The sequence below is a fragment of the Rattus norvegicus genome, chromosome 5, assembly GCF_021556685.1.
Source record: "Rattus norvegicus strain SHRSP/BbbUtx chromosome 5, alternate assembly SHRSP_T2T, whole genome shotgun sequence".
In the NCBI taxonomy this organism is placed as follows: Eukaryota; Metazoa; Chordata; class Mammalia; order Rodentia; family Muridae; genus Rattus; species Rattus norvegicus.
In genome coordinates, this window is record NC_141538.1 from 162,581,738 (window position 1) to 162,602,306 (window position 20,569).

At 40.0% G+C, this 20,569-nt stretch overlaps 1 protein-coding gene across 2 annotated transcripts in view; it reads right to left on the reverse strand.

Moving 5' to 3' along the window:
- Nucleotides 1-2,099: 2,099 nt before the first annotated feature.
- Nucleotides 2,100-20,569, reverse strand: part of Aadacl4fm3 (AADACL4 family member 3) — a 30,169-nt gene continuing 11,699 nt past the window's right edge. Inside the window, exons 2-4 of one of the 2 annotated variants that reach the window (XM_087551683.1) lie at nt 16,765-16,981; nt 4,000-4,063; nt 2,100-2,923 (exon numbers count right to left, since the gene is read on the reverse strand). In XM_087551683.1, the coding sequence (XP_087407809.1) occupies nt 2,149-2,923; nt 4,000-4,063; nt 16,765-16,981 (1,056 nt within the window). In that variant the 3' untranslated portion in view covers nt 2,100-2,148. The remainder of the gene's footprint in view (nt 2,924-3,999; nt 4,064-16,764; nt 16,982-20,569) is intronic. The other variant, XM_087551684.1, reaches the window with a different exon arrangement.

Here is a 20,569-nt window from a genome sequence, read left to right on the forward strand (position 1 = left end):
CAGAAGATTCAAACACCTCCATGCTCATGGATTGGCAGGATTAATATAGTAAAAATGGCCATTTTGCCAAAAGCAAACTACAGATTCAATGCAATCCCCATCAAAATACCAATCCAATTTTTCAGAGAGTTAGACAGAACAATTTGCAAATTCATCTGGAATAACAAAAAAAAACTAGGATAGCTATACTCAACAATAAAAGAACTTCTGGGGGAATCACCATTCCTGAACTCAAGCAGTATTGAGCACTATTGGTCTGTACCACTAGTGATAAAAACTGTATGGTATTGGCACAGAGACAGGCAGGTAGATCAGTGGAAGAGAATTGAAGACCAAGAAGTGAACCCACACACCTATAGTCACTTGATCTTTAACAACGGAGCTAAAAACGATCCAATGGAAAAAAGACAGCATTTTCAACAAATGGTTCTGGTTCAACTGGAGGTCAATATATAGAAGAATGCAAATCAATCCATTTTTATCACCCTGTTACAAAGCTTAAGCCCAAGTGGATAAAGGACCTCCACATCAAACCAGATATACTCAAACTAATAGAAGAAACAGTAGGGAAGAGTCTTGAACACATGGGCACTGGGGAAAATTTCCTGAACAAAAAACCAATGGCTTATGTTCGAAGATCAAGAATCACCAAATGGGACCTCATAAAACTGCAAAGCTTCTATAAGGCAGAGGCCACTGTCATTAGGACAAAATGTCAACCAACAGATTGGGAAAAGATTGAATACTACTCGGCTATCAAAAACAATGACTTTATGAAATTCATAGGCAAATAGATGGAACTGGAAAATATCATCCTGAGTGAGGTAACCCAAACACAGAAAAACACACATGGTATGCACTCATTGATAAGTGGCTATTAGCTCAAATGCTCGAATTACCCTAGATGCACAGAACACATGAATCTCAAGAAGGATGATCAAAATGTGAATGCTTCACTCCTTTAAGAGGGGAGTAAGAATACCCTTGGGAGGGAATAGGGAGGCAAAGTTTAGAACAGAGGCTGAAGGAACGCCCATTCAGAGCCTGCCCCACATGTGGCCCATACATACACAGCCACCAAACTAGATAAGATGAATGAAGCAAAGAAGTGAAGGCCGACAGGAACTGGATGTAGATCTCTCCTGAGAGACACAGCCAGAATATGGCAAATACATAGGCAAACGCTAGCAGCAAACCACTGAACTTAGACTGGGACCCCCGTTGAAGGAATCAGAGAAAGGACTAAAAAAGCTTGAAGGAGCTTGAGACCCCATATGAACAACAATGCCAACCAATTAGAGCTTCCAGGGACAAAATCACTACCCAAAGAATATACATGGACTGACCCTGGGCTCCAACTGCATAGGTAGCAATGAATAGCCTAGTAAGGGCACCAGTGGAAGGGGAAGCCCATGGTCCTGCCAAGACTGAATCCCCAGTGAACGTGATTGTTGGAGGTAGGTCAGTAATGGGGGGAGGATGGGGAAGGGAACACCCATATAGAAGGGGAGGTGGAGAGGTTAGGGGGATGTTGGCCTGGAAACCAGGAAAGGTAATAACAATTGAAATGTAAATAAGAAATACCCAATTTAATAAAGATGGAGAAAAGAAAAAAAGAAATAAAAAATATTCAATAAAAAATTAATCCTAGTAAATCTTGTTAGGGTTCTTGTCTACATTTATAACAATATGTAGTTATCATTCTTCTGATGTTACTAAAAATGTTGTATTCTGTTTCTGTACAATTTTATGTCTTTCACCATTTCTTTTGAGTTTTGTTTCTATTTTGATCTTGCTATCATTCTTCCTTAATTAAATTTTATTATCTATATTTGAACCCATTAATAAAGTACATCAGAATTACAGGCATGTTTTTCCCACTTTGATGAAGTTATTAACTCTTAGTTATTTTACCTAACTAATAGCAGCATGTGGTACTGTTAGATGTTCCGTGGAACATTTGCCATTGGAGGGCAACCATACATTTTATATCCTTCAATGTTAAACCAGCAGTTCTGTTCTTCTTCCTCACCCTCCTGTCTCACCATATACTGTTTAAGCATCCTTCTACAATGAAAGAAAAGTCATAATCAAAGAGTCAGGTACAAACCATTCTTCCTTTATTTCATTCAAGGATCACAGTTACCATCATATACCCTTAATATAACTGATGGTAGGATTTAAAGCATTCATGGAGCAGGGGAAAGAGAAAAACTGGTTATCAAAAAAAATAATACATCCGTGAAAGCCATCTTCCACATGGTGCCAGGTCACAGGGACCCCCTGGTCTTCCAAGCGCTTCTTGTAGAGTAAGGTATCATCCCGGAGAATATCATGCTCACAGCTCAATAGAAATGTGTCTGGAAGTTGAGCAATGATCTTGTCATCTGCTAGGAGAGGTGAAATTTTTTCATCCAAAACATGCTTGGTTTCCAGATAGGCAGTCTCATTGAAAGGTCCTAGAAACTCGGGACTAAAATCTTTGCCCTTAAACCTTTGGGGAATGTTGTCAGAGCTAAGCCACTTGCTGTACTTTTTCCACATGTCTGGGGGCACACAAGCTCCTGTCAGTATGGCATTTTTCCAAGAGAGATCAATGTTTAGGTATCTACAAAAAAATGTAATCATTAAGTCTCTCGTAAGCAATGGAACATTGCGTTTCTGCAATTGTGATGGTAACTGGAAGTTAACGCCTTGCAAAATTGGAGTAATCAGGACTTGAGCCCTGATCTGGGGAAGCTTGTCTTGACAGGCCAAAGCCTGAGTGACAGTGGCCACAGCCCAACCTCCAGCACTCTCTCCAGCGATAACCACCCGGGAAGGGTCTACCCCATAGGTTTGAAGGTTCTTCAGGAAGTGAATGGAAGCATTAAGGCAATCAAGGTGAATAACAGGATGACGGTGGTCCGGAAGCTTACGGTACCTAGGGAGAAAAAGAGTGAACAAGGCATTCTATGTACACACTGGAGTCCATTGCAAACAGCATTATCTACTCTCACATGAGACCAAAAATGTTGTGCCAAATGTCCCTAATAAAAAATGTCTGTCATCATTTCTCTTACAAGGACTTGAGGAAACCTATCTAGGGTAAAGATGGTCAGGAATTTCCATTTCATCCCACACCATACATGATTCATTGATGAGCACACAGGAACAAGGCAATTCAAGGCTGTTGCCTTAGGAAGCATAAAAGCTAGTAAAGATACAAACAAGGTCATTGAAAATTTGCTGATCACATGTCTCTCTCTCTGGATTCACCTGTACCTGATGTATTGAGCATGTGTTGAGCACTGATAAAATCGCTGCTAAGTACTCTCAATGTATTTTCTTTCCTACTTCATGAGGAAGCTGTTTTAGTTGAGCTGGTTACAGCAAGGTAGAAATACTGGCAATGATGACATCAAACCAGTGGAAGCAGAAGAATAGGAAAATCCATGCAAGCAGTGGAGTTAGAGCCATGAGAATCAAAGATGGCTGCTCGACAAAGGAGCAGCGAGAAGCTATTTACATTGGCAGACTTGCAGAAACTACCAAAAGTACTGACAGACAGTAGTGGAGATGAGAGCACATCAGCAGAGAAAAACTGAATGCCTTCTAAAGCAACACCACAGAGACCTCCATCTTCTGCTCTGCCCACCCAACAACATTATACAATCTTAACACTACCCATCCACGCAGAGGAAAGCCAGGCTAAGGTATGTATCTGTCAACTCTGTTCCTCCTTAAGTGTTTACATGCATTCCTCACAGGTGTATGTGTGTTCCTAAAATGTATTCATTCTATTTTAATTAACTTCATAAATAAATTTTACACTGTGTATAAGGTTTTGGCTAAGGCTTACCCATGACTTTACACTATCTAAATCCTTAATGATATTGTGTGATATTTTTGCACGATGGGAGTGCAAGAGCAACTTTCTCTGCTCTTCAATCCAAAAATAAATTCTTTGGCAAACACTCTTTTCTGTTAATAAGTCACTAACTACATCAGACCACTCACCCCACCAACAGGACCACTGAGTCTGTCTCACGGGCGAGAAAGTTGCCTAGGCCATGGTAAACATCTGGAAGAGAAGACCCACTGTAAATAGTTGTGACAAGAATCAAGCACATTCTACCACAAAGCCAGGGATAGCTGCCACCTTGGTGGACCTAGAGATGACACCTTCACTGTGAACTTTAGAGAAGGTCAGTGGCTACAGCATATTAAAGGCAGGAAGAGACACAGGGGACATTATTAGGAATGACATTCAGAGGTATGGGAAAGGCTAGTGACAAGTTCTTAAGTGTGAGTGTAGGATCCTTCTGGTGGGAAGATAACATTAAAGCATAAACTAAGTGGTGGAGCCAGCACAGTATATTTTGAGTTTAACAAGGAGATAAAGTGAGTGTGGTTTGCCCACTATGAGCCACCAAAACTGAGGAAAGTGCATGAATTTGAGAATGTTATCAAAAGACATAGATATCTGCCACTGTAATTGGTGAGGGAATGAAAGAATCACATCTAATGCCAAGACAATCCTACTGTGACATTGATGCCCATATCTGGACTGAGACCACTTAGAAAACATTGCTATGGAGAGCTGAAAGCCAGCCGCCAGGAGCACCTACAGACCTGAGAGCAGAGATCCCTGCTCCCAAATCACTTGGGGGAGAGAGCAGAACACCCAGAAGTGTGGACAATCCTGAGACTGCAGAACAGACTGCCACTTCTGCCCAACTTGACCCACATCCCTGGTCCAAGAGGAAACTGCAGAGTGCCTATGGACACAGGAATATAGGAGCAGTCAGCTGCAGGAACCCATGATCCAGGTATGTGCCTGGACCTTAACTGAAGCAGTCATAGAGCTCCCTGAAACCTAATCCCATGGGGGAGAGAACTGGACCCTCAGAAGTGTAGACACCCCTGAGAAATCAAAGGAGACTACTCTCTGCACATATTCCAGACCCAAGAGGTAATCACATAGTGCCATCTGTGCACCCTGGGCACAGAGACCTAGGAGTAGTCAGGGGCAGGACCCTTCCAGATTCTGCCTATGCCAAGAACTTAAAGCCAGCTGCCAAATGTGACTGCATATCTGAGGCCTGAGACCTGAGAACACTCTGTTCCCAGAACTGGCTAAAAGAAAACTGGAAAACAGGTCTGCAGGACTACTGACACTCAGACCTGAAGGAGGATCAAGCCACTGTCAGAAACAGCAAGACAAACTAACACCACAGACAACCTGATGATGAGAGGCAAGCACAGAAACCTACGCAACAGGAGACAGCAGATGCTGGTGAGGATGTGAAGAAAGAAGAACATCCTCCATTTTTGATGGGATTGAACCTGGTAAAACCACTCTGGAAATCACTCTGGATGTTCCTCCGAAAATTGGACACTGCACTACCTGAGAACCCAGCTATACCTCTCTTGGGCATATCCCAAAAGGTGCTTCAATATACAACAAAGACACAACCTCCACTATGTTCATAGCAGCCTTATTTATAATAGCCAGAAGCTGGAAAAAACCCAGATGCCCTTCAACAGAAAGAGGAATACAGAAAATGTGGTACATCTACTCATGGAGAAATACTCGGCTATGAAAAACAATGACCTCATGAAATTCATAGGCAAATGGAATGAACTAGAAAATATCATCCTGAGTGAGGTAACCCAATCACAGAAAAACACACATGGTATGCACTCACTGGTAAGTGGATATTAACTCAAAAGTACGAATTACCCAAGATGCATTGCATGGACCACGAAGCTCAAGAAAAAGGATGACCAAAGTGTGGATGCTTTACTCCTTCTTAAAAGTGTGAATAAAAAGTATCCATAGTAGGGGATGTGGAGGCAACGTTTAGAGCAGAGACTGTTGAACAGCCATTCAGAGCCTGCCCCATATGGGACCCATATATACTCAGCCACCAAAACTAGATAAGCTTGATGAAGCTAAGAAGTGCATGTTGACAGGAACCGGATATTGATCTCTCCTGAATTACACAGCCAGAACATGTCAAATACAGAGGCGAATGCTAGCAGCAAACCACTGAACTGAGAATGAGACCCGCATTGGAGGAAATAGAGACCTAAAGAGCTGAAGGGGCTTACAACCCCATAAGAACAACAATGCCAACCAACCAGGGTTTCCAGGGACTAAACCACTACCCAAAGACTAAACATGGACTGACAATGGGTCCAACTGCATAGGTAGCAGAGGATGGCTTTGTTGGGCACCAATTGAAAGAAAAGTCCTTGGTCCTGCCACAGATGGACCCAATGTAGGGGTTTGTTGTGGGGGGGGGGACTAAGGTGGGATGGATTGGGAGGGAAATACCCTTATAGAAGAAGGGGTGGGGGAAGTTATATATATAGGAAAACTAGAAAGGGAATAACTTTGAAATGTAAATAAAGAAATATCCAATAAATAACAGAGAAACAAACACAAAAAGAAAAAACTAGAGTTACACATTGAGAGAGATTTTTGGTTTTTTCACACTGTGAATTTTAACGTAAAAATCATTCTTAATTACTTAAATCTATATAAAAGGTATACTTTAGAAGATAAACTAGGTTACTAGTACTTTGGTTCTACATAGGCTATTTTATAACAAGGGTTTAAATTGTGTTTCAGCCAAAGAAGTAGAATAACATAGAATGTAATTAAGGACACTCATTAATCTAGGAAAAATTTCTTCCGTATTCCACCATTTCTTATTCAAATGTCTTATCCTTCCCAGTTATTTACTCTTTAGTTAGCATAATTATAGGTTGGGTTAAAGATTTTACTGTTTGTAAGTTGGCAGACATAATGCTTATGTCACATACCTTGGTATACTGGGAAGTTCTAGACAGTTTTTTTTTTTTTTGGCCACTAGAGATAAAAACAAAAAGTCAGTTTATTTCCAAATGTACTCATAGATTACCAAAAAGAATATCAATAATATATTAGTGTATTTTGAAAACATATCACTTTTGATCTTGACAATCATTATATTGGTGTATCAAATAAAATAATAAAAGACCAACAGCACTGTTTAGAGTGCTGAGTTACCTCAATCAACTGACTAACAAACAGCTTTGGATTGAACCAAAATGAAACCTTTCAAAATTGACTTTTATGACCTTGATAGCCTTAAGCTTGAAAAGCAACATAGGGGGCTCTGGTACACTAAACTAACCAAAACTTGGAATTAAGGAAACAGATTTTTATGAAGCACAGGGGAATGTGAGGGGAGGGGCAATGAAGGAGAGTGTGACAGAGAAGGATGTGAATACACAGCAGTTCTATGAAGTAGTGAAAGGACAGTATTTCTAATAAAATCTATTTCCTTCTACCAAGATCATGTGGATAGTGTTTTCTCTAAGACTTCATAATTCAGCAGAACATTGTAAAATAGTCTGAAGTACACACGGACTTGAAACTGGGTGTCATTTAAGTGTAACATCTTTATGGTGTTCCGGGTTTGTTGAAAGCAAACAACAAGGATTATCTTGGTTACAGTGACAAACCAGATATTCTGCACTGCATTTCTGCAGCAAATGTTTAATAGATCTGATTTCTGAAAGTTAAAATTCCTGCTAATCTTTCCTGTCACTGTCGAGGGCTGGGAGTTGTCACCTATTCAGTGAGTTGTGTGGAGTAGGGAGACTGATGTACAATAAGTAAAAGTTATCAGCACAAACATCAGAGTAAAATGATCATTTGGAACAAAATTTCAAAAGGAATTAGAAAATCTGCCATGCTTTCTAAGATGACTTTTCAGTTCTGTCACTTTGCTGTTAGTTAAATGTAAGTTAATCCAAACTATATATACTATGTAGTTAAGGAATGCCTTCAGGCTACAGGATATGTCTATTAAATAGTATGGGTTTTGTTTCATTGTAAAAAAGAAAGAAAATATTGCTATATAAGCTACAACCCACTATCTGAGATGAGCCACAAGCTCTGGACCTATCCTTTCTTTAAGAAAATCCGATGTCATCCCAGGTCTACCTCCATTCTGCAGTCTATCTTCAACCTCCATCAGACTCCTGAACCATAAAGGTAAGCTGCCTTCTGTTACCCATCTTCCCTGCTGGCTGAGTCCTCTGGGACAAGCTAAGCTGTCCTGAGCAGCCTGCCATCCCAGGGGAACTTCCATTCTCAAAATCCTTCTTCTCCACCCACATCAGATTCCTGAACCAAATGAGTAAGCTTCCCTCGTGTTCTCTGAGCCCTCTTGCCCAAGTCAAACTGCCCAGAGCAGCCTGTCATCCTAAGAGAACATCTGTTCTCCTGCCATCTCTGCTCACCTTCATTAGACCTGAGGCTCCTGAACATACCAAATAGCAGTCCAAGGATATCCATCAGAGGCCTGTCACACCAGGACCATCAGTGTTCAGCCCCTTCCCAAAACCTACTACAACAAGAACATCCAGGGATGAAAACCATCCATGTAGCAAAAGGGCCTCAAAAGAACATAATCAACAAGAGCCAGGGCAATATGACACCTCCAAACCTCAACTACCCAACTAGAGCAGCCCTGGATATCCTAACACAACCAAAACACAAAAACATGACCGTAAATCCAACTTATAAAAATAATAGAAGCCTTTACGAAGAAAATGAACAAATCCATTAAAGAAACACAGGCAAATAACAATCAAAAAGATAGAGGCCTTTAAAGAGGAAACAAATAAATGCCCTAAGGACATGCAGGAAAATACAATTGAACAGGTGAGGAAAATAAATAAAACCATGCAAAGTGTGAATAGACCCGAAAGTGTGAATAGAAGCAATAAAGAAAACATAAAGTCAGGAAATTCTGGAGATGGAAAACCTAGGGAAGAGAACAGGAACACGGCCCGGATCTGAAGGGACCCAAACTAAAGCTCCCTGCACCCAAATACCTTGGGAGGGAGAGCTAAACCTTCAGAGGGGCAGAACACCTGGGAAGTCAGAAGAGACTACACTCTGCCCACATTTCTGACTCCAGAGGAAAACACCTAATGCCATCTGGGACCCTGGTCCATGGGGGCCCCAGGAAAGGCTGTGCAGGCCCTCCTGGTTGCCGCCCTCATGGAGAGCTCAAAAGCAGGCCCCCAGGAGCAACTTCAGCCATGGGACCAACTTTTCTGCTCCAAGCAACCTGCCTGTTAGACTAAGGACACAGGCCCACAGGAATAGCTGAAGACAAGTAGACAGGAAAGACTACACACCTGAAAGCAGAACACTCTGTTCCATAACTGGCTGAAAGAAAACAGGAAAACAGGTCAACAGCACTCCTGACACACAGGACCATAGGACAGTCTAGACACTGTCAGAAATAGCAGAACAAGGTAACACTAGAGACAACCTGATGGCAAGAGGCAAGCGCAGGAACCCAAGCAACAGAAACCAAGACGACATGGCATCATTGGAGCCCAATTCTTCCACCTAAGCAAACACTGAATATCCAAACACACCAGAAAAGCAAGATCTAGATTTAAAAATCACATTTGATCATGATGATGGAGGACTTCAAGAAAGACATGAGGAACTCCCTTAGAGAAACGGAGGAAAACATAAATAAACAAGTAGAAGCCTATAGAGAGGAATCACAAAAATCTCTGAAAGAATGATAGGGAAACACAATCAAACACGTGAAGAAATTGAAAATGAAAATAGAAACAATAAAGAAAGCACAAAGGGAGACAACCCTGGATACAGAAAACCAAAGGAGGAGACAAGGAGCCATAGATACAAGCATCACCAACAGAATACAAGAGATAGAAGAGAGAATCTCAGGAGCAGAAGATTCTATAGAAATCATCGACATAACTGTCAAAGCAAATGTAAAATGGAAAAAGCTACTGGTCCAAAACATACAGGAAATCCAGGACTCAATGAGAGGATCAAACCTAAGGATGACAGGTATAGAAGAGAGTGAAGACTCCCAGCTCAAAGGAACAGTAAATATCTTCAACAAAATCATAGAAGAAAACTTCCTTAACCTAAAGAAAGAGATGCCCATAAACATACAAGAAGCCTACAGAACTCCAAATAGATTGGACCAGAAAGGAAACTCCTCCCATCACATAATAGTCAAAATACCAAATGCATAAAAAAAGGAAATAATATTAAAAGCAGTAAGGGAAAAGGTCAAGTAACATATAAAGGCAGACCTAGCAGAATTACACCAGACTTCTCACCAGAAACTATGAAAGCCAGAAGGTCCTGGGCAGATGTCATACAGACCCTAAAAGAACACAAATGCCAGCCCAAGATACTGTATCCTGAAAACTCTCAATTAACATAGATGGAGAAACCAAGATATTCCATGAAAAAAGAAATTTACACAATATATATCTACAAATCCAGCCCTACAAAGGATAATAAAAGGTAAAGCCCAACATAAGGAGGCAAGCTACACCCTAGAAAAAAGCAAGAAACTAATCGTCTTGGCAACAAAACAAAGAGAAGAAAAGCACACAAACATAATCTCACATCCAAATATGAATATAACAGGAAGCAATAATCACTATTCCTTAATATCTCTCAACATCAATGGTCTCAACTCCCCAATAAAAAGACATAGATTAACAAACTGGATAAGGAATGAGGACCTTGTATTCTGCTGCCTACAGGAAACACACCTCAGAGACAAAGACAGACACTACCTCATGGTGAAAGGCTGGAAAAAAATTTCCAAGCAAATGTTCTGAAGAAGCAAGCTGGAGAAGCAATTCTAATATCGAATAAAATCGATTTTCAACTAAAAGTCATCAAAAAACATAAGGAAGAACACTTCATATTCATCAAAGAAAAAATCCACCAAGATGAACTCTCCCTTCAATGGAGGAATGGATACAGAAAATGTGGTACATCTACACAATGGAGTACTACTCAGCTATCAAAAACAATGACTTTATGAAATTCATAGGCAAATGGATGGAACTGGAAAATATCATCCTGAGTGAAGTAACCCAATCAGAAAAACACACACAGTATGCACTCATTGATAAGTGGCTATTAGCCCAAATGCTCGAATTACCCTAGAAGCACAGAACATATGAAACTCAAGAAGGATGACCAAAATGAGAACGCTTCAGTCCTTCTTTAAAAGGGGAACAAGAATACCCTTGGCAGGTAATAGGGAGGCAAAGATTAAAAAAGAGGCAGAAGGAACACCCATTGACAGCCTGCCCCACATGTGTCCCATACATATAGAGCCACCCAATTAGACAAGATGGATGAAGCAAAGAAGTGCAGGCCGACAGGAGCCGGATGTAGATCGCTCCTGAGAGACACAGCCAGAATATGGCAATACATAGGCGAATGCCAGCAGCAAGCTGCTGAACTGAGAACGGGACCCCCGTTGAAGGAATCAGAGAAAGGACTGGAAGAGCTTGAAGGGGCTCGAGACCCCTTAGGAACAACAATGCCAACCAACCAGAGCTTCCAGGGACTAAGCAACTACTCAAAGACTATACATGGACTGACCCTGGGCTCCAACCTTATAGGTAGCAATGAATGGCCTAGTAAGAACACCAGTGGAAGCGGAAGCCCTTTGTCCTGCTAAGACTGAACCCCCAGTGAACGTGACTGTTGGGGGTAGGGCGGTAATGGGGGGAGGATGGGGAGGGGAACACTCATGTAGAAGGGGAGGGGGAGGGGTTAGGGGGATGTTGGCCCAGAAACCAGGAAAGGGAATAATAATCGAAATGTGAATAAGTAATACTCAAGTTAATAAAAAAATAAAAAATAAATAAAAATTATAAATGAAAAAAATATTTGGAATGTCTTGTAATTATGATACTGTTTATTTAGAGGGAGAGGGTATGATCAATGTTATTTGTATGTATGAAACTGTTGCTTTTGACATTCCCTAAAAATAAAAAGATCATTACATTGTAAAAAGAAAAATGTGATACAGAGATAAACAAAGAATTATCAACTGAGGAATATCTCATGGCTGAGAAGTACCTAAAGAAATGTTCAACATCCTTAGTCACCAGGGAAATGCAAATCAAAACAATCCTGAAATTAAACCTCACACTAGTCATAATGGCTAAGAACAAAAATTCAGGTGACAACAGATGCTAGTGTGAATGTGGAGAAAGAGGAACACACCTCCATTGTTGGTGGGATTGCAAGCTGGTACAACCACTCTGGAAATCAGTCTGGAGGTTCTTCAGAAAATTTGGCGTAGTACTACCTGAGCTGGATATACCCAGCTATACCACTCCTGGGCATATACCTAAAAGATCCTCCATATATATAGAAAGGACATATGCTCCACTACGTCCATGACAGCCTTATTTATAATAGCCAGAAGCTAGAAAGAACCCAAATGTCCTTCAACAGAGGAATGGACACAGAAAATATGGTATATTTACACAATGAAGTACTACTCAGCTATTAAAAACAATGACTTCGTGAAATTCTTAGGCAAATGGATTGAACTAGAAAATTTCATCCTGAGTGAGGTAACACAGTCACAAAAGAACTTATATGATATGCACTCACAGATAAGTGGCAAATAGTCCAAAAGTTTGAAATACCCAAGATATAATTCACAGGCCATATGAATCTCAGTAAGAAGGAAGACCAAAGTGTTGATCTTTCGGCCTTCTTAGAAGGGGGAACAAAATACTCACAGGAGGAACAAAAAGTGGAGCAAAGACAGAAGGAAAAGCTGTCTAAAGACTGCTCCACCTGGGGATCCATCCCATATGCAGCCACCAAACCAAGTTACTATTGCTGATTCCAAGAAGTGCTTGCTGACAGGAACCTGATATGGATGTCTTCTGAGCGGCTCTGCTAGAACCTTACTGATACGAAGGAGGATGCTTGCAGCTAACCATTGGACTGAGCACATGGACCCCAATGGAAGAGCTAAAGAAAGGACTGAAGGAGCTGAAGGGGTTTGCAACCACATAAGAAGATCAATATCAACCAACCAGCCCCCCAAAGCTCCCACGGACTAAACTACCAACCAAAGAGTACACATTGAGGGACCCGTGGCTCCACCCGCATGGGTAGCAGAGGATGGCATTGTCTGGCATCAATAGCCGGTTGGGGACTTAGCTCAGTGGTAGAGCACTTGCCTAGCAAGCGCAAGGCCCTGGGTTCAGTCCCCAGCTCCGAAAAAAAAAAAAGTAATAAATACTAGTAGAAGCCTTTGGTGCTATGAAGGCTCATTTCCCCACTGTAGGGAAATGACAAGGCGGTGAGGTGGGAGTGGCTGTGTGTGAGGGGTAGCATCCTTACAGAAGCAGGAGAAGGAAATGGGAAAGGGAAAGGGGATAACATTTTAAATGTAAATAAATAAATATTCAATTAAGAAGAAGGAAGCTAATAAAGAGCAATAGAAAGATTTTATCAAAACAAAACTGATTTAAGTAACAGTTATCTTAAATATTAAAATATATTTGCATTCATTTCAAAGTAGGGGAGTAGGTGTTATATCTTCTTATTAACTTGGCATTCATTTGCTGATTTATTTCCTTTTCTATAACGGGAACAGTTGGCCTTTATTGAGTAACTTTTTTGCTGTGTTTTATAAAAAATAAAATATATAATGTTTTCAATATCAAAAAAGGAAAATGGTGCACATAACTAAATAGAAAAGTCTCAAAAAAGGAATCTCAAATAGCTGAGACACACTTTAAGAAATGTTCAAAGTCCTTAGTCATCCAGAAAATGCAAATCAAAACAACATTGAGGTTCTATTTTTCACCCATCAGAATGGCTAATAACAAAACTCAAGAGATAACACATACTGACAAAAATGTGGAGGGGCCAAGGGAACACTTCTACATTTTTTTGGAGTGTGAACTTGTACAACTACTTTGAAAATCAATTTGGTGTTTTCTCAGAAAAGTGAGAATAGTTTTATCTCAAGACCTAGCTATACCACTTCTGTGCATATACCCAAAAGGTACTCCAACTCACAAAGACACTTGCTCCTTTATGTTCATGGTAGCTTTATTTGTAATAGCCAGAAATTGGAAACAACCTAGATGTCCCTCAACTGAAGAATGGGTAAAAAAATATAGTACATCTGCATAATGCAATGCTACTCAGTTATTAAAAACTGAGACATCATGAATTTTGCAGGCAAATGGATAGAACTTGAGAATATCATCCTGAGTGAGGTAACCCAGGACCAAAAGGACATGTGTAATATGTACTTACTTATAAGTGTATATTAACCATAAATTACAGGTGCCATGTTACATTCCACAGACCTAAAAAAAAGAACCTAAACAATAGTGGAGGTCCAAGTGATGAAGCTTAAATCTCACTTAGAAGGAGGAATAAAATAGTCACTAGAGGCAGATGGAGAAAGGGAACAGGGAGGGAGAGGGTAAGTAGAAGAATGGGGGATTCAGAATCAGGTATGAAGAAGGACAGGAGAAATGCCTAAATGGCCATGAAAATGAGTGGAAATCTGAAACTGATGGGAGTGAGGAGGCGTGGAGCATCTCCAGGATAAAACAGAGACCTGGGATGTGCCCAAGAATCAATGGGGATGACCTTAACCATGACTCACTACTGAAAAGGCCTTCTTCAGTAGACAGAAAGGAACACCAGTGGAGCAAAAGAGGCACCAATTCACCCACAAAACTTTCAACCCAAATTTTATCCTTTCTAAAAGTAATGTAGGCAGGGGAGACAGCAGACTGAGAGAATGGACAACCAATAACTGGCCCAACTTGAGATATATCCCATGGGCAATAACCAGTCCCTAACACTATTAATAATACTCTGTTATGCTTGCAGAGAGGAGTGTGCTGTCCTCTGAGAGGCTCCATCCAGAAGTTGACTCAGTCAGATACAGACACCCACAACCAAACAGTGGATGGATTTTGGGTATTTTTATAGAAGAACAGAAGGAAGGATTGTGGGTCCTGAAGGGCATAGGAACTGTACAGGAAGGCCAACAGGTCAACTAACCTGGGGTTCTCAAAGTCTGAACCACCAACCAAAGAACATATACAAGCTGGACCTAGGCCTCTATGCACATGTGTAGTAGATGTGCAACTTTGTCTTCATGTGGATCCTGAACAACTGGGGTTGTGGGGTGGGTTGGCAGCCCCGTGATTCTTCTTTCTTGTTTGGTTCTTCTTAAGACAGTGAAGAGGGAAGATCATCAGCAGGAATAAGACTTCATCTTATAAGATATTTAGGGCTGCCTTACTATAATTAAACATTATCTGATGTAAGTCTAAGTCACTTTCCTGTGGTAGCTGACCCACCTGTTTGATTTCCTCTGAGGCCAGAAACTGTTTAGCACATCATCATAAAATAGCAGAGTATTATATGAAAGGTTTTATTGCTAGTGCCCCCCCTTTTTTGGTGAGTCAGTCAGAAGCCTCTCTGGCTAAACTGGCTAATCCAGAAAGGAAGGAAAGGAAAAGAATTAAAATATTTTGTACAGGCAAACATGCATTCAAACATTCATACATGCACACTCTTGCTGATCCCATCTCTGTCTGTCACAATGAACTCCAGAAGTATTTATTATATACATACATGTATATATATATATAACATATATATCATATATAGAGAGATGTAGAGATAGATAGATAGATGATAGAGATAGATAGATAGATAGATGATAGATAGATAGATAGATAGATAGATAGATAGATAGATGATAGATAGATAGATAGAAAGAAAGATAAGATAAGATACAGATATGCACATACATACCTACACACAAGCATATAGGCAAACAGACCTGTACATTTGGATGGATGGATGGATGGATGGATGGATGGATGGATGGATGGATGGATGGATGGATGGATGGAGCAACGTTTCCCAAGCCAAACCATTCAACCAACAACCTTATTTCCTTTCTCTGGTCTTTTTATGCCTTCATAGTCAAAATGTTCTTTAGAAAATTACCTCAGAAATAAAATGTTATATAAAATAGGAGTTACAGAAGGATGTCCATATTAAGTTCAAAGTAGTATTTCAATGTGATATACTCATTAAAGATCAGAGGAACAATTTTTACATGGTCTTGACTTATGATAGTACACACTTGTGACTTTATCCTTGTACCTAAATGTGTTTTTCCTTGAACACAAAGTCTATTTCCTTAACCCAAATCTATTTCTCTTTTTAGTGTGATTATGAAAGCGTATTGTATTTCCTATTATGTATCCTTTACTTACTAGTCTGAGGAGTGGGTAATTCTATTCTTGATTCTAACTTATTACACCTTTCTAGCAACTGAGACCATCTCTAAAAACTTTCTTCCTAAAATTATTTGAATGAAATCAGGAATTCTATAGAATTATTCTATATTTGTCTATATAACATCACTACAAGAAAATACATCTTCATTGTTCTGAAGAGATCTGTTCAAAAGTTTGGGCTAAAACCTAGTGATTGTTATATATATTTCATAACAGGAAAAGCATATTAATACCTGGAATCTTTCTTAAGATGGATTTCTCCTTGGCCATGCCTTTGGAAATAAATCTATGATAAATTTTAATCTAAGGCAGACCCATCTCAGGAAGTTCACCTGCTAGTTTTTAGCTTCTAGTTGTGGGCTTCTGACACTGAGAGGAGAAGGGGAAGGGAGAAGATTGTGGGAGGGGTTACCAGGAGAAGGGAAGAGAGTGAAGTATAAAATGAATAAGTAAAACAAAGTAAATTAATTTTCTTTAAAGGGAAAAAGAAACTCCACCTACTACTGCATTAATCCATCCTGAAAAGCCCTCATGAAAATATGTGCAAGTTCCTGCTTTTGCTGAGGGCCATCCTCCCCACCACACATGGAAACTCCTTACCCAGACTGCCAAATATTCCACCTCCTCCATGGTAGAATATGATGCCTCGCCGGAGTTTTGAAGACACTTTTTTGGGCTTGAACAGCCTCACAGGCACTGTCCCAAAACGCGTGTCAGTCACCAACATATTGGGATCCTTCTTTATTATTATTAGGTCTTGGACACACAGTAAAAATGCAGGCGTGGAACAAATTCTCAGTTTCTCTAGTATGGTTCCCTGTAGAAAGTTCAAAGAAAAGACAGAAAGTTGAGGCATAAGAGAGAGTGAGGTGAGTGTGTTGTTGCTGAAGCCACTTAGAATCACTCAGGTGTGTTTACCATTTCTCACCTGCTTCATACATGTGTAAAGAGGTCAAGAGGACATCAATGGCTATTGGTCCTTTTCAGATAGGAGAGAGTGTTCAAACTTTTTTCTCTAAAGAACCTGACTGAATAACATGTTGCTGTGATTGAAGTGCTAGCCTCCACCAAAATTCACATTCAAATTCCATTGCTACTGCCTGTGTTAAGAAGTGGGAAATGTTAGTGGAAATGATGTGGTATCTTCATATGTTAAGTTTTTATGAGGTGACTGTAATAAATATCTTCAATATAGGCTCCAGAGCAGTTAAGTGTGCTGGATTTTCTGACTTGTAAACATGGGCATGCTTGCTTTTTGTACTAACATGTAACATAAGATGGGCCATTGCGGGTATCATTGATCAAGGTCTTCCCAAACTCCAATAAGAATAGCCATTGTCCCTTGGCTCAAGCTAAATCAACCATTTTGAATTGATCCCACCAAGCCCACAAGGGTGAGAAAGTGGATAGAGACCCCATGAAAGTGACTCAAAATGAGAGAACCAGATATTAAGGCAAGCAGTAAAACATTTTCAAACTATTAGACCTTATCATGCTTTTTTTTTTTTTTTAGCGTTTCAATGTTCTCTTAGTTTCTGTATCTCAAAGTCAATTTCCATTCACCTGGAACAATCAACATTCAACCCTGAGAATCATACCCTACGGGAAATCTACATAGTCCTGACATTTGTCATGGGATGGTGACCCAGGACCATCTTTTATTGCCTTACTCATCCTTGGGAAAAAAAAACAACAGGAAACAAAAAGCACCACACATAGATGTCAGATTGATAATTTCTTAGTGTTCTACGAATTTGGAAAAGCATCTAAATGGCACACAGGGGCACCTAAAGGCATGGGGATGGAGGATGAGAAACCAATTCCCACACTGTACAAGGACCGGACACTATTGTAAAATACTTGGAATTTGCTATGGTCCAGTAAGAGAAGTATGATGCCTGAAAAAGTAATTGAGAAAATTCTACACCACCCAGTGTCTACAAATGTAGAAGAGTTGTAGCTAATCTTGGACTCCTGGGAGATTGGCAGGCTTTCACACTCCACCTTGCCATGCTGCCTACTCACTGTACAACTAACTTGATAAAGAGAGGAATGACATGGAATTGGAACAGACAGGCACAAAATACTTTTAATATTGCTGAGATCTTTTAGTTTGTGAAGTCTTAGATAACCATAGGACAGGCTAAAGAGCTGTGTACACCTGTACTCCAGGGTGGAGTACAGATGTGGATAAGGGATATAAGTGAGTCATGACAGTACATTGTAGAAAGCCTATGGGTTTCAAGGTGTAATGAAAATATGTCCATGTGGACACTTCCACTGGATTCTTGCAAGCATTTCTATCTAATCCTATATGTATGAAAGTCCCTTGAAGCATCTCACACAATTCAGGTGTATTAGCATCCACAGAGCCTAAACAGTGACAAGAGTGGTCATTTTACATACTACTGTGCCACACTGGGGTGAACACAAGCAGATTCAATGACATATCCCCCTACCAAACAGTCTGACTGGACCTATATAAATTCTTTTTTATTATTTACTTTTGTGTCTATGAGTGTTCTATCTGTGAGTATACCTACATGCCAGAGGAGGGCATCAGATCCTATTAGAGATGGTTGTGAGTCACCATATGGTTGCTGGGAATTGAACTCAGGGCCTCTGGAAGAGCAGCCAATGCTTTTTTTTTTTTTTTTTTTTGGAAGAGTTGAGTAATATCCTATTTTTTATTATTATATTTTATTGCTTAAAACAATATAATTTTTTATTAACTTCAGTATTTCTTATTTACATTTCGAGTGTTATTCCCTTTCCCGGGTCCCAGCCACTTTGCTGAAGTTGTTTATCAGCTTTAGTAGTTCTCTGGTGGAACTTTTGAGATCACTTAAATATACTATCATATCATCTGCAAATAGTGATATTTTGACTTCTTCTTTTCCAATGTGTATCCCCTTGATCTCCTTTTGTTGTCTGATTGCTCTGGCTAGAACTTCATGAACTATATTGAGTAAGTAGAGAGAGAGTGGGCAGTCTTGTTTAGTCCCTGATTTTAGTGGGATTGCTTCAAGTTTCTCTCCATTTAGTTTAATGGTAGCAACTGGTTTGCTGTATATGGCTTTTACTATGTTTAGGTATGGGCCTTAAATTCCTATTCTTTCCAGGACTTTTATCATGAAGGGGTGTTGAATTTTGTCAAATGCTTTCTCAGCATCTAATGAAATGATCATGTGGTTTTGTTCTTTAAGTTTGTTTATATAATGGATCACGTTGATGGTTTTCCATATATTAAACAATCCCTGCATGCCTGGGATGAAGCCTACTTGCTCATGGTGGATGATTGTTTTGATGTGCTCTTGGATCCTATTTGCCAGAATTTTATTGAGTATTTTTGCATCGATATTCGTAAGGGAAATTGGTTTGAAGTTCTCATTCTTTGTTGGGTCTTTGTGTGGCTTAGGTATAAGAGTAATTGTGTCTTCATAGAAGGAATTCGGTAGTGCTCCATCTGTTTCAATTTTGTGGAATAGTTTGGATAATATTGGTATGAGGTCTTCTATGAAGGTCTGATAGAATTCTGCACTGAACCCCGTCTGGACCTGGGCTCTTTTTGGTTGGGAGACCTTTAATGACTGCTTCTATTTCCTTAGGAGTTATGGGGTTGTTTAACAGGTTTATCTGTTCCTGATTTAACTTCGGTACCTGGTATCTGTCTAGGAAATTGTCCATTTCCTGAAGATTTTCAAGTTTTGTTGAATATAGGCTTCTATAGTAAGATCTGATGATTTTTTGAATTTCCTCTGAATATGTAGTTATGTCTCCCTTTTCATTTCTGATTTTGTTAATTTGGATACACTCTCCTCAGGTAGTTCAATGTTCAATGTTCTGAGGAACCTCCAGACTGATTTCCAAAATGGTTGGACGAGTCGGCAGTCCCACCAACAATGGAGGAGGGTTCCTCTTTCTCCACATCCTCTCCAGCATTTGCTGTCACCTGAGTTTTTTATCTTAGCCATTCTCACTGGTGTGAGGTGAAATCTCAGGGTCGTTTTGATTTGCATTTCCCTTATGACTAAAGATGTTGCACATTTCTTTTGGTGTTTCTCAGCCATTCAGCATTCCTCAGCTGTGAATTCTCTGAACCCCAAAAGTCTGGTGTGATTCTGATAGGTCTGCCTTTATATGTTACTTGCCCTTTTCCCCTTACTGCTTTTAATATTCTTTCTTTATTTTGTGCATTTGGTGTTTTGACTATTATGTGACGGGAGGAGTTTCTTTTCTGGTCCAATCTATTTGGAGTTCTGTAGGCTTCTTGTATGCCTATGGGTATCTCTTTCTTTAGGTTAGGGAAGTTTTCTTCTATGATTTTGTTGAAGATATTTACTGTTCCTATGAGCTGGGAGTCTTCACTCTCTTCTATACCTATTATCCTTAGGTTTGATCTTCT